The 14937-nt window shown below is 35.7% G+C and overlaps 1 protein-coding gene across 3 annotated transcripts; it reads right to left on the bottom strand.

Annotated features, from left to right (window-relative positions):
• Positions 1-6386: 6386 nt before the first annotated feature.
• LOC135127649 (peptidoglycan-recognition protein SC1a/b-like) lies at positions 6387-14822 on the bottom strand. 3 transcript variants are annotated; one of them, XM_064054173.1, is made up of 2 exons: positions 14293-14822; positions 6387-7496 (listed from the first exon to the last, which is right to left on the bottom strand). In XM_064054173.1, the coding sequence occupies exons 1-2, from the start codon at positions 14603-14605 to the stop codon at positions 6700-6702; spliced, it is 1110 nt and encodes a 369-aa protein (XP_063910243.1). In that variant the 5' UTR covers positions 14606-14822; the 3' UTR covers positions 6387-6699. The 3 variants fall into 3 exon arrangements, with proteins under 3 accessions (XP_063910243.1, XP_063910244.1, XP_063910245.1); XM_064054174.1 differs by having other exon boundaries at positions 14308-14822; XM_064054175.1 differs by lacking the exon at positions 14293-14822 and adding an exon at positions 12975-13127.
• Between the last annotated feature and the right edge of the window lie 115 nt (positions 14823-14937).

Genomic DNA, 14937 nt, shown 5'->3' with positions numbered 1-14937 from the left:
GAAGGAGTGAAGGGGGTAGGCGGGACTGGAGCTAGTCCTTGTTAAGATAAGATTGACTTTGGCAAATGTCATTCCTTCCAAGAAACTAAAGGGAGGGTGGGCGGGGCTAATATTTGCTAAATAAGACTAACTTTGCTAAATGACATATCCCCTAAACAAATAAAGAATGGACATGCGGGGCTAGTATTTGATAGAATAAGACTGATTTTGGCAAATTTGATATTTTCGATCATTTTTCAACTATCTCCAAAAATCAGTTGAAGTTAGGTCAGGTGCATGAAATAAGAAATCAATTTTGTAGCAAATAGTATAACAAAACAAGTTACGATTAGCGCTATTTTTTACTTTTTTTACATTCTAGATTCCATTATTAGTTTCCACTCCCACTTGACAGAAAAACATAATTAGCTCCGCCCACCCACCCTATCTCCTTTTCAGTGATTGATTTTATTCGATCTGAATGAAATGAATGTTCTTATACTGAACTGAAATCAAAATAGTCGTTAAAATGATAAGAAGAGGTGGAGGGCGGGGCTAGTCCTTGTTAACATAAGATTGATTTTGGCAAATGTCATAGCTTCCAAGAAAACAGAGGGCGGGTGGGCGGGGCTAATATTTGCTAAGTTAAGACTAACTTTGGCAAATGACATACCCTCTAAGAAAAAAGAGAGTGGGTGGGCGGGGCTAGTATTTGATAGGATAGGATTGATTTTGGCACTTTTGATATTTTCGACAATTTTTTAACTATATCCAAAAATTAGTTGAAATTAGATTAGATGCATGAAATAAAATAATCAATTTTGTAACAAGTAGTATAAACAAAAAAATTACGATTAGCGCCCTTTTTAATTTTTTATATCCTAGATTCTAGTATAGTTTCCACTCCCACTCTAAAGAAAAATATCATTAGCCCCGCCCACCCACCCTGTCTCCTTTTCAGTGATTCATTTTATTCGATCTGAATGAAATGAATGTTCTTATACTGAACTGAAATCGAAATAGTTGTTAAAATGATAAGAAGAGGTGGAGGGCGGGGCTAGTTCTTGTTAATATAAGATTGATTTTGGCAAATGTCATAGCTTCCAAGAAAATAGAGGGCGGGTGGGCGGGGATAATATTTGTTAAGGTAGGACTAACTTTGGTAAATGACATATCCTCTAAGAAAAAAGAGGGTGGGCGGGCGGGGCTAGTATTTGATAGGATAAGACTGATTTTTGGCACTTTTGACATTTTCGACCATTTTTCAACTATATCCGAAAATTAGATGACGTCAGGGCAGATGTATGAAACAAAATAATCAATTTTGTAACAAATAGTATAACAAAAAAAAGTTACGATTAGCGCCCTTTTTTAATTTTTTATATCCTAGATTCTACTATTAGTTTCCACTCCCACTCTAGAGAAAAATATAATTAGCCCCGCCCACCCACCCTGTCTCCTTTTCAGTGATTCATTTTATTCGATCTGAAAGAAATGAATGTTCTTATACTGAACTGAAATCGAAATAGTTGTTAAAATGATAAGAAGAGGTGGAGGGCGGGGCTAGTTCTTGTTAATATAAGATTGATTTTGGCAAATGTCATAGCTTCCAAGAAAATAGAGGGCGGTGGGCGGGGATAATATTTGTTAAGATAGGACTAACTTTGGTAAATCACATATCCTCTAAGAATAAAAAGGGTGGGCGGGCGGGACTAGTATTTGATAGGATAGGATTGATTTTGGCACTTTCGACATTTTCGACCATTTTTCAACTATATCCGAAAATTAGTTGAAATCAGATTAGATGCATGAAATAAGAAATCAATATTGTAGCAAATAGAATAACAAAACAAGTTACGATTAGCGCTATTTTTTATTAGTTTCCACTCCCACTCGACAGAAGAAAATAATTAGCCCTGCCCACCCACCCTGTCTCCTTTTCAGTGATTGATTTTATTCGGTCTGAATGAAATGAATGTTCTTATACTGAACTGAAATAAAATAGTCGTTAAAATGATAAGAGGGGGGTGGACGGGGCTAGTCCTTGTTAAGATAACATTGATTTTGGCAAATGTCATTCCTTCCGAGAAACTAAAGGGCGGGTGGGCGGGGCTAATACTTGCTAAGATAAGACCAACTTTGGCAATTGACATACTCTCTAAGAAAATAGAGTGTGAGCGGGCCGGGCTAGTATTTGATAGGATAAGACTGATTTTTGGCACTTTTGACATTTTCGACCATTTTTCAACTATATCCGAAAATTAGATGACGTCAGGGCAGATGTATGAAACAAAATAATCAATTTTGTAACAAATAGTATAACAAAAAAAAGTTACGATTAGCGCCCTTTTTTAATTTTTTATATCCTAGATTCTACTATTAGTTTCCACTCCCACTCTAGAGAAAAATATAATTAGCCCCGCCCACCCACCCTGTCTCCTTTTCAGTGATTCATTTTATTCGATCTGAATGAAATGAATGTTCTTATACTGAACTGAAATCGAAATAGTTATTAAAATGATAAGAAGAGGTGGAGGGCGGGGCTAGTCCTTGTTAATATAAGATTGATTTTGGCAAATGTCATAGCTTCCAAGAAAATAGAGGGCGGGTGGGCGGGGATAATATTTGTTAAGGTAGGACTAACTTTGGTAAATGACATATCCTCTAAGAAAAAAGAGGGTGGGCGGGCGGGGCTAGTATTTGATAGGATAGGATTGATTTTGGCACTTTCGACATTTTCGCCCATTTTTCAATTATATCCGAAAATTAGTTGAAATTAGATTAGATGCATGAAATAAGAAATCAATTTTGTAATAAATAGTATGACAAAAAAGTTTACGATTAGTGCCGTTTTTTACTTAAGAACATAATTAGCCCCGCCCACCCACCCTGTCTCTTTTTCAGTGATTGATTTTATTCGCTCTGTATGAAATGAATGTTCTTATACTGTACAGAAATAAAAATAGCTGTTAAAAGGAAAAGAAGGGTGGGTAGGCGTGGTTTGGACTAGAGCTTGTTAAGACAAGATTGATTTTGGCAGATGTCATTCCTTCCAAGAAAAAAGAGGGCGGGTGGGCGGGGCTTATATTTGCTAAGATAAAACTAACTTTGGCAAATGACATACGCTCTAAGAAAATAGAGGGTGGGTGGGCGGTACTAGTATTTGATAGAATAAGACTGATTTTGGCAAGTTTGACATTTTCGACCATGTTTCCGCTTTGTCCGAAAATTAGTTGAAGTTAGGTCAGGTGCATGAAATAAGAAATCAATTTTGTAACAAATAGAATAACAAAACAAGTTACCATCAACGCTATTTTTTTATTAGTTTCCACTCCTACTCGACAGAAAAACATAATTAGCTCCGCCCACCCACCCTGTCTCGTTTTCAGTGATTGATTTTATTCGATCTGAATGAAATGAATGTTATTATACTGAACTGAAATAAAAATAGTCTTTCAAATGAGAAGAGGAAGGGGCGGGGCTAATCCTTGTTAAGATAAGATTGATTTTGGCAGATGTCATTCCTTCCAAGAAAATGAAGGGTGAGTGGGCGGGGCTAATATTTGCTAAGATAAGACCAACTTTGGCAAATGACATATCCCCTAAACAAATAAAGGGTGGACGGGCGGGGCTAGTATTTCATAGGATAAGACTGATTTTGGCACTTTTCACATTTTCGATCATTTTTCAACTATATCCGAAAATTTGTTGAAGTTCGATTAGATGCATGAAATAAGAAATCAATTTTGTAACAAATAGTATGACAAAAAAGTAACGATTAGTGCCGTTTTTTACTTAAGAAAAGAATTAGCCCCGCCCACCCACCCTGTCTCGTTTTCAGTGATTGATTTTATTCGATCTGAATGAAATGATTGTACTTATACTGAACTGAAATCAAAATAGTCGTTAAAATGAGAAAGAGGGAAGGGGGTAGGCGGGACTGGAGCTAGTTCGTGTTAAGATAAGATTGACTTTGGCAAATGTTATTCCTTCCAAGAAAATAAAGGGCGGGTGGGCGGGGCTAATATTTGCTAAGATACGACTAACTTTGGCAAATGACATATTCTCTAAGAAAATTTAGTGTGGGCGGGCAGAGGTAGTATTTGATAGGATAGGACTGATTTTGGTACTTTTGACATTTTCGACCATTTTTCAACTACATCCAAAAATTAGTTGAAGTTATGTCAGATGCACGAAAGTAAGAAATCAATTTTGTAGCAAGTAAGTTACAATTAGCGCCGTTTTTTACTTTTTTATGTCCTAGATTCTATTATTAGAGTCCACTCTTACTCGACAGAAAAACATAATTAGCCCCGCCCACCCACCCTATCTCCTTTTCTGTGATTAATTTTATTCTCTTCTCGTTCTATCTGAATGAAATGAATTTTCTTATACTGAACAGAAATAAAAATAACATTAAAATGAGAAGTGGGGGGTGGGCGGGAGTAGTCCTTGTTAAGATAAGATTGATTTTGGCAAAGGTCATACCTTCCAAGAAAATAGAGGGTGGGTGGGCGGGGCTAATACTTGTTGAGATAAGACTAACTTTGGCACTTTTGATATTTTCGACCATTTTTCAACTATATCCGAAAATTAGTTGAAGTTAAGTCAGTTGCATGAAATAAGAAATCATTTTTGTAGCAAATATATAGTATACCAAAACAAGTTACGATTAGCGCTATTTTTTATTTTTTCACATCCTAGATTCTATTATTAGTTTCCACCCCCACTCGACAAAAAGACCTAATTAGCCCCGCCCATCCACCCTGTCTCCTTTTCAGTGTTTGATTTTATTCGATCTGAATTAAATGAATGTTCTTATATTGAACTGAAATAAAAATAGTCTTTCAAATGAGAAGAGGGAGGGCGGGGCTAATCATTGTTAAGATAAGATTGATTTTAGCAGATGTCATTCCTTCCAAGAAAATGAAGGGTGGGTGGGCGGGGCTAATATTTGCTAAGATAAGACCAACTTTGGCAAATGACATATCCCCTAAACAAATAAAGGATGGACGGGTGGGGCTAGTATTTCATAGGATAAGACTGATTTTGGCACTTTTGACATTTTCGACCATTTTTCAACTGTATCCGAAAATTTGTTGAAGTTAGATTAGATGCATGAAATAAGAAATCAATTTTGTAACAAATAGTATGACAAATAGTATGACGAAAAAAGATTAGTGCCGTTTTTTACTTAAGAACATAATTAGCCCCTCCCACCCACCCTGTCTGAAATGAATGTTCTTATACTGAACTGAAATCAAAATAGTCGTTAAAATGAGAAGGAGGGAAGGGGGTAGACGGAGCTCGGGTTAGTCCTTGTTAAGATAAGATTGATCTTGGCAAATGTCATTCCTTCCAAAAAATAGAGGGCGGGTGGGCGGGACAAATATTTGCTAAGATAAGACTAACTTTGGCAAATGACATACCCTCTAAGAAAATAGAGGGTGGGCGGGCGGGGCTAATATTTGATAGAATAAGACTGATTTCGGCAAGTTTGACATTTTCGACCATGTTTCCGCTATGTCCGAAAATTAGTTGAAGTTAGGTCTAGTGCATGAAATAAGAAATCAATTATCAATTTTGTATCACTTTTTTTTTTCAGCGTAATACTAATGATAACAGTATTGTATTCCCAAATTTTCGGGAAAACGGAGTCAACCGTTCCCGATTTAATAAAAAAAATAACTCATTCATTAATTTTTGTGAGTCACCTTGTATAAGAAATTTAAAAACTTTTAATGCAATGATAAATCACAAGTATAAACTCATCATAATTTGCATATTTTGGATAGGATTTATTCGGAAAAATTTTGCTTAACAGTTTACCATGATTACGATTACCTTAATACTTAGAAGATTTCAGGGTATTCAGTTTTGCAGTTTCAAAGTTATATTGCAAAGTACTGTTATTCACACACCACAAGTGCAGGAGTGTCTTATTCTATGAAATTAAAAAAACTTTTAATTATAAATTTTAAACATGACGTCATCCAATTGGTGGTGGGAACGATTAGCCAAATTTTAGTCAGTTTGTAACCATCTACATGATACCACTTTTTTCGTTCCCAGGCTTACGCTGCGGAAGTTAAAAGGCATTCGGTGTTCCGAAGATTCTTTCAAAAACTAATCACGATTTTCGAATTTTAAAATTACAGTTTACCACATCAAAATGTGGTTAAAAATGTTTGTGACTTTAATTAGTTGTAGCTTTTAACCGGCTGATGATGACGATTTTTACACATATATGGAATAGACTTAGAACTTTTTTAACCTTTTCGGACCGACCTCCACCTGCTGGAAGATATCCTTCTTGTTTATTAATGTTTAAAATTATTCCCTTCCAAACAATTAGCAGAAATTGGATCCGTGACCATTAACACCCTCTAAGAAAACAGTAACAAAAACTTGATTAAGGTACATTATATTTGTGGACTGATTTATAATTCTGAGCAGATATTTACAATGCCCTCGTATTAAAATCAGAATTTTAACAAATTTCGTAACAAATACATTTTCACGTACAATATCTATTTCTACGATTACGAAATAAGTACGTAACTAAAAATTATTTACCACCTACCAATTTACAACACTAGGTACGTTTACAGCACATTTTTATGACTAGCACTTCCGCGTTCGTTGACTTTTAGTCTATACCAACAAGCAATCACAATAAAATCTGATAAAACAGAACGTCACAAATAACAGATCTACAAATCAAATATACCTCGTAGGGTCAAAATGTGGCCAGTTTTTGATCACTTCGTAAACATGTGGGCCAGGGCTTATAGTAGCATATGTTTGATTGTGAGCCACCAGCTTGTAATCTTTAGCGAGTTTCCCCTTTTCAACCCCTATATTTATAAGCTTCTTCGTAATGTCGATCATTTCGGGCGTCAAGTAATCATAAACGTAATCTCCTATAAAACTAATTCCGATGGCATCTGATTGTCCGGCGTTTTTCATATCCCATCCTCTTCCCACGTACGCATTGCCATCTCCTCCTACCACAAAATTGTACCTTATATCAGGACTCGCTCCTGTGCCGACATGTTGACTTTGCATAGATCGAACTCTGGTACTACATTCATCAAAAGTGTGACACTGCGGAGTTACAGTATGCATTATAATAACAAAATTTGTCGGATGTTCAAGAATGAGAGATGTAGTCCAATTCAAAGACGCTCTTCCGCCCCATTTGTCCTTCTCGATGATGAGTCCAGGCCCTGCAGGTATAAGAGTGTCGTTACGATTCCCTGGTTTTGTGGTGGTCCTAGGAATGACGGACGGTATCGCTGTGTGTGGATTCTCGGTAGGTCGACCATGAGGGGGTTTATCAGCTTCGTTCTTCAACGAGAGTACTGCTGCTGTTGCTACCACCACAACCACCACTAGTACCCCCGCAAAAATTCCAAGGTACTTCAGGTGTTTGGAGTACGTGAAGATTTTCTTCGATTTTTCCGAGGACTGTGGCGGCGAATCGGACGAAGTGCTTTCGGACTTGACGAGTTTTCCTGGAGCGAAAAAGAAGAACGTGTTAGAGGAGCCAAAATTTAATATTTTTGGGATTTGTGTTTAATCTTATCTGTCTTGTCGGTGTAATCGGTTGGATCTGACAAAGTGTAAATATTTGGGTCTGGGAGATAGACCGGAACTAATTAAATATACAGTTTTGTTTATGGTGTATTAATAAAGGAGACCTAAAATATGTAAAAAATTGGTAAAATGTGGGTGGCTGGGGTGGCGTTAGTGATGGCTATGACGGCCTATGAGCTGCGAAAAAATTGTTTACAAACGGATAATATTTATTGCACGGAGTAGGTATTTAATCTGTGACGCAAAGTGTGTGAAGATTAGCAAAATTGAGTGTTTAATTTATTAACATTATCAAGTACCAGGATTTCGTAGAATATAGTTAAAGGTCCTTGATAGGAGGATATTTTATGTAAGCTGCGCTTTAATAAACTTCCATGGTTTCTTCCACTCGTTTAGTTATTTTTGAAAATGCGTATGATATTTAGGTGGGGGATTTTTAAAATTTTGGATTTATAAATACTGATAAAAATCGGGCGAATTGCCACTTTCGTGTTTTTCCACGTTTATGACCTCCAGAGTACGAAATCATAATTTTTCGTTTTCCCTTTTTATTCGATCCTACAATTTTTCGTTTTTTCGATTTTTATTTTTTTTTAATTTTTCAATTTCTCGACTTTCAAATGATTCAGTTTTTCGTTTCAATTTATCGATTTGCAATTTTTCAATTCTTCGTTTCCTCAATTTCTCAAGTTTTTGATTTTTATTTTTATTTTTCCCAATTCTTTTTTCTTTTTCTCGATTTTATAACACACTTTTTCGTTTTTTCATTTCCTTTTTTTAATCCTTTTTTCGATTTTATAATTTTTCGTTTATTAAATTTTTCAAATTTTCAATCTCTGATTTTTAAAGTTCCTCGGTTTGCCAATTTTTAAATTTTTCTGTTGTGCAACTTTTGAATTTCTCGATTTTCCGATTTCCTTAATTTTCATGTTTCGATTTTACAATATTTCATGTTCTCGATTTTGCATCTTTTCAATTTTTTAGTTTCTCAATTTTGATCTTACGCTTTTTCAATTTTTCAAGTTCTTGATTTCCAACTTTTATATTTTTCAAAGTTTATATTTTGTACTTCTAAAAAAATTTTACGTTTTTTCATTTTGATTTTTCAATTTTGCAATTTTCCCATTTTTATTCCCCAGCGTAAGCTAAGGAAGTATTTTAATCGACTCCATCAGGTAACTTTGATGTTCAACTTTTGCCGTATTTAAAGGGGTTGTAGAAGAAAAGTGGGGGATTTAAGTTGATTACTACAAAAATTTCCAATTTTGGACATGTTTTAAGTTTCTTGTTGTCGAACTACGTCTACACATATTAAGAAAAAAAGGCAAAATGTAGCCCAGCCCACCCGCCCTATCTCAATTGTAATGTTTTTTTTATTCGTCATGAGCCAAGAAGGCGGAGCTTAACTGCAAAATCCTTGTCTCTCTACGAGAAATTAAAAGCTCCGCCCCCTTGGTTCACGGCGAATAAAAAAAAAATACTTGTTACGATAAAGGGGGTTTTGGCACATGACCTACCCTCTAAGAAAATAGAGGACGGGCTAGTGGGTGGGGCTAGCACTTTTGACTTCCTTTTAAATCTCAGATCCTTCCGCTTGTCAAGATAGAATTCACCTCCCATTTCATAATAAATAAAATCAGTTAGACAAATGAAGAAGGAAGTGGGTGGGGCTATGTTCAGCTTTTTCAATAGACTTTGGAGCAAGAACTAGCCCCGCCCACCCATCCACCGTCATTTCAGTGATTCATTTGTCTACTCTGAATGAAAGGTAGATCTTATACTAAATAAAATAAAATTAGTAGTGAAAATGAGAAGAAACCGGGTGGGCGGGGTTAATACTTGCTATGATAAAACTGACTTTGGCAAATCACTTACTTTCTAAACAAATAGGGGCGGGTGGGTGGGGCTAGTACCTGCTACAGTAAGACTGAATTTGGCAAATGATATACCTTCTAAGAAAACGGAGGGCGGGCATTCGGGTGGGGCTAGCACTTTTGACTTTGTTTTAAACCTTAGATTCTTCCGATTGTCAAAATAGAATTCAACTCCCAGTTTACAATAAATAAAATCAGGTAGTCAAATGAAGAAGGAAGTGGGCGGGGCTATGTTCAGCTTTTTCAATAGACTTTGGAGCAAGAACTAGCCCCGCCCACGCACCCACCGTCACTTCAGTGATTCATTTGTCAGCTCTGAGTTAAAGGTGGATCTTATACTAAATAAAATAAAATTAGTAGTGAAAATGAGAAGAAACCGGGTGGGCGGGGTAAATACTTGCTATGATAAAACTGACTTTGGCAAATCACTTACCTTCTAAAATAATAGGGGCGGGTGGGTGGGGCTAGTACCTGCTACGGTAAGACTGAATTTGGCAAATGATATACCTTCTAAGAAAACGGAGGGCGGGCATGGGGGTGGGGCTAACACTATTGACTTTGTTTTAAATCTTAGATGCTTCCGCTTGTCAAGATAGAATTCAACTCCCATTTCACAATAAATAAAATCACTTAGTCAAATGAAGAAGGAAGTGGGCGGGGCTATGTTCACCTTTTTCAATAGTCTTTCGAGCAAGAATTAACCTCACCCACCCACCCACCGTCATTTCAGTGATTCATTTGTCTACTCTGAATGAAAGGTGGATCTTATACTAAATAAAATAAAATTAGTAGTGAACATGAGAAGACACTGGGTGGGCGGGGTAAATACTTGCTATGATAAAACTGACTTTGGCAAATGACATACCTTCTAAGAAAATAGGGGCGGGTGGGTGGGGCTAGTACCTGCTACGATAAGACTGAATTTGACAAATGATATACCCTCTAACAAAATATAGGACGGGCTGGTGGGCGGGGCTAGCTCTTTTGACATTGTTTTATACCTTAGATTCTACCACTTGTCAAAATAGAATTCATTAAGTCAGTGAAATAGAGAAAAAAGGTGGGCGGAGCTGAGGTTAGCTTTTTTTTTCCAAAGAGTCTCTTTTCGTTCCAATGACTACTTTTATTATTGTTCAGTCTTACTTTAACAAGACTAGCCCCACCCACCCACCCTCTCTTTTCTTAGAGTGTATATGATTTGTCAAAATCAGTTTTCTCTTAACAAGTACTAACAAAAAAAAAAATGAAAAATTAAAAAAATGCACTTCGAAAAATTGTAGACATCAAAAGTTGAAAATTCGAAAAAGTGAATAATAATTAAAAATTGAAAACTCCTGAAAATCTTTCTTCAGAATCAATAAAAATGAATGATCAAAACGGAATAGGGGTCTGGGGGAGGGGCCACTTTGGACTTTGTTTTAAATCTTAGATTTTTCCGCTTGTCAAAATATAATTCAACTCCCATTTCACAATAAATAAAATCAGTTAGTCAAATGAAGAAGGAAGTGGGCAGGGCTATGTTCAGCTTTTCAATAGACTTTGGAGCAAGAACTAGCCCCGCCCACCCGCCCACCGTCATTTCAGTGATTCATTTGTTTACTCTGAATGGAAGGTGGATCTTATACTAAATAAAATAAAATTAGTAGTGAAAGTGAGAAGAAACCGGGTGGGCGGAGTTAATACTTCCTGTGATAAAACTGACTTTGGCAAATCACATACCTTCTAAGAAAATAGGGGCGGGTGGGTGGGGCTAGTACTTGCTACGGTAAGACTGAATTTGCCAAATGACATATCTTCTACGAAAACGGAGGGCGGGCATGTGGGTGGGGCTAGCACTTTTGACTTTGTTTTAAATCTTAGATTATTCTGCTTGTCAAAATAGAATTCAACTCCCATTTCATAATAAATAAAATCAGTTAGTCAAATGAAGGAGGTGGGCGGTTCTATGTTCAAATTTTTCAATAGACTTAGGAGCAAGAACTAGACCCGCCCACCCACCCACCTTCATTTCGATGATTCATTTGTCTACTCTGAATGACAGGTGGATCTTACATTATATAGAAATAAAAAATTAATAGTTAAAATGAGAAGAACCCGGGTGGGCGGGTTTAGTACTTGCTATGATAAAAGTGATTTTGGCACATGACATAATCTTTAAGAAAATAGGGGCGGGTGGGCGGGGCTAGTATTTGCTAGGATAAGACTGAACAATATTAAAAGTTGTTATTGGAATGAAGAGGGGATACAAAATTTAATGGGAATGTATTGAAAAATTGTGCTTTTGTAAAAAGTTGTAAAAATAAAGAAGATAAAAAACCAAAACTCAAAATAACTAAAATGTAAAAATTGAGGAAACAAAAAATTCAAAAATTATAAAATCGCGAAACGAAAAATTGAAGAAACAAAACACCAAAAAAATTAAAATTGAAAAAACAAGAAACAATAAAGAATAAAAAACTGAAACGAAAAATTACAAATTAAAAATTGAAAAATTAAGAAACTGAAAAATTGCAAATCAAAACTTTACTTTTTTAGAATTTTCAAAGAACTGGAACTTGTTGGGCTGCATTTTAGGCGAGAAAGAAGTTGTGTCGAAATAATCTTCAACCAAATTTTTTGCGGTAGTACAAAATTTCGTTTTTTTTTTAATTGTAGATATTTGAACCGTGTGGATACATGAAAAAATAAATAACAAAATTTTGAAAAATATTCAGTTACTTCAAGTAAGTCTACAGAGATTATACTTTGAAATTTGGGAACAAAATTAGTCAAATTTTGAAAACTGTTACAAGTGAAACTACGATTTTCTGATAGAAATAGAGGGCAGGTGGGCGGGCCTAGTTGCTAAGATAGGACTGATTTTGGCAAATGACAAATTTTCTAAGAAAATAGAGGGTGGGTGGGCGGGCCTAGTACTTGCTAAGATAATACTGAACAGTATTAAAAGTTGTCATTGAAATGAAGAGGGGGTGGGTGGGCGGGGCTACTGTTTGTTAAGACTTTTTAGAAAAAGAAAAAAAACTCCTAGGTGTTGACTTCTTGAAAAAAATATTTTTAGCAAATTTTGGAAGCTTGTGGAAAAATTACAAAAAATTTCATAGGGAATGTATTGAAAAATTGTGCTTTTGGAAAAACTTGTAAAAATAAAGAAGATAAAAAATCGAAACACAAAATAAAGAAAGGAAAAATTCAAAAAATAAAAAATCGCAACGAAAAATTATAAATCTAAAAATTGAAAAATTTTGGAAAATTGAGAAACTGGAAAATTGCAAATCAAAACTTTACTTTTTTAGAATTTTTCAAAGAACTAGAATTTCCTTCAACCAATTTTTTGTGGCAGTACAAAATTTCAGTTTTTTTTAAATTCTAGATGTTTGAAACCGTGTGGACACGTGAAAAAATAAATAACAAAATTTTGAAAAATATTCAGTTACTTCAAGTAAGTCTGCAGAGATTAGATTTGGGAACACTTAAAATTTCGAAACCAAATTTGGCGTTACTCCACAACAAAAACTCACTCACCGCTTTGGCTCCTCGACACATAACTCTTCTGCCTGTGGCGCGAATTAACCCTGATGAGCTTCATGAGCGGGCACATAATTGTCATACTCATTGACGATTTTTAAATTTAACTCGGACGAATCTAAATTTATGCGAGCGAACTTGAAGTCGTTTCACGTCTGCTCTTCGATTCAAATGCTATTAAAGAAATCCATACCTTCCGTTTAGCATCAATCCGAATTATGTAAACAATATCTATATTGGTTGAATGTTTTGATGTAAAATATTTTAAACAAAATATACAAAGATCCTCGACTCGGCTGTATTGCGCGTTTGAATTTTGCGACTTTCGCGAAAAGGTGTATTTTTGGTGGGTTGGCGAAGGTGAGATGGGAAATTTGTTTGTAATGAAACGGGGTGTACTTGAACGAAACAAATTTACAATTAGAGTAAATTTTGCAAATATTTGTAAGGTTTCAAAGTAAGAATGCTTGTTGAAAGCGGCTGTTGATTTGATAATGGTATTTTTTATGAAAACGAAGAGTTGCTTGTTTAAAGAATAATTTTTTTTTAGAAATTAGTCAAATTTAAATGATTAATTCGAGAAAAACATTCCTACGTACGTTTGCTGAACAGACTTATTCATCTCGTTTTTCGAAGAACGAACCAAGGTTGAATATATTCTAGTGTAAACAAAAAATAATAACCGGTTGCTGATTATAATAATGTATTTACAGCATCAGTGAGTTCGTAAAACACCGTAATCTATCCTCAGTTATCATTGTGATTGGTGTTATTATAATCGATACGGCCTTAAAGTGGGCATGTGTGATAATTATTTGGGTTATTGGGTGAATTTGCAGGAAAAATTACGAAGAATAAGTCGTTTAAAAATTCAGATACTTTTCACATTAGTACCACTGTATGAAAAGAAAATAAAAAAGTTGTATTTAAAGTACTAAAAAAATTCGGTTGTTCTAATTATAAAATCCACTAGTTACCTTGTGTAGACAAGCTCGAGAAAGTGGCAAAGAAATCAATAATGCAACTCAAGTGCACTGCATTTCATTATTTAATAGCCTCAGCTTAGATATAATTTGGTGGTTTGACCTCGTTTACATCACCAAGCTAATCTATCTACTAGACAATAAAAAACATTTTTTTAAAAACAATGCACACTTGAAAATCAATCGAGTTGAAAGCGGTTTTTCCTACCGATTTGACTCCAGACTAAACTTGATTAAGTTTAAACACAAAGTGCATCACTACAAGTTCTTATAAACCAAACGCAAACATGCGATAATATTCGCGGAAATAACAATAAATTAAATAAACAAACCATTGCAACATGTACCATTGGGCTTATTATCCACGGATTCGTTTTCTGCGATACTCGCTGGTACTCCGTTCCCTGCGACGTTCTGGTAAATGGTAACAGGTCCATTAAACTGAGTAACCGGTCCTATGATAACGTCACTGGAATTTTCAATATTAATTGCGGCGGGAGTAATGGTTGAGTCGCTGCCACCGGAAATGTGCTCCAGCTCGGTACCGAAGTCGTTCCCATCTTCATCCTTGAGGACAAGCGCACAATTTTGCATTCCCACAGGCAACACATCGAGCACTGGTTTATCTTCCGCACTTAAGGTCATTTGGTCACATATTTATAAAGATGCGCTCTTGTTGCTCTTCGCATTATTTTGTTATTATTTTTGTGGTACTGTGTAACTCACATTTTCGGAGAATGACGTGTGTAGGGTCGGTATTTTCGAAAAAAACGGAGACAGCGTGGAGAATAATAAACTAACATGTTTATTGTTGCTGCACTACAAAATTAGTGTTTAACATTGAGCGATAGCGCGGGCTGAGTAGTGGGGAAAACCATACATGGATAATGGGAGGATGTCGCTAAGTGTGCAACGCAGACGGTGGGAATTTGATGAAACAGAGATTCAAAAAACGGAAGCCAATTGTCCTGCAATTT

This window comes from Zophobas morio, unplaced genomic scaffold (genome assembly GCF_036711695.1).
Source record: "Zophobas morio isolate AGI-343-1 ecotype UQ-CSIRO unplaced genomic scaffold, CSIRO_AGI_Zmor_V1 ptg000012l, whole genome shotgun sequence".
Classification (NCBI taxonomy): Eukaryota; Metazoa; Arthropoda; class Insecta; order Coleoptera; family Tenebrionidae; genus Zophobas; species Zophobas morio.
The sequence above is the reverse complement of the archived record's forward strand: the minus strand, read 5'-3'. Positions and strand labels throughout refer to the sequence as shown.

Excerpts from the sequence above, each read along its gene's own strand:
- LOC135127649 (XM_064054173.1), bottom strand. The coding sequence starts at position 14,605 with ATGACCTTAAGTGCGGAAGATAAACCAGTGCTCGATGTGTTGCCTGTG. Across the intron at positions 7,497-14,292 it reads CAATGGTACATGTTGCAATG|GAAAACTCGTCAAGTCCGAA; the intron begins GTTTGTTTATTT and ends TTTTCGCTCCAG.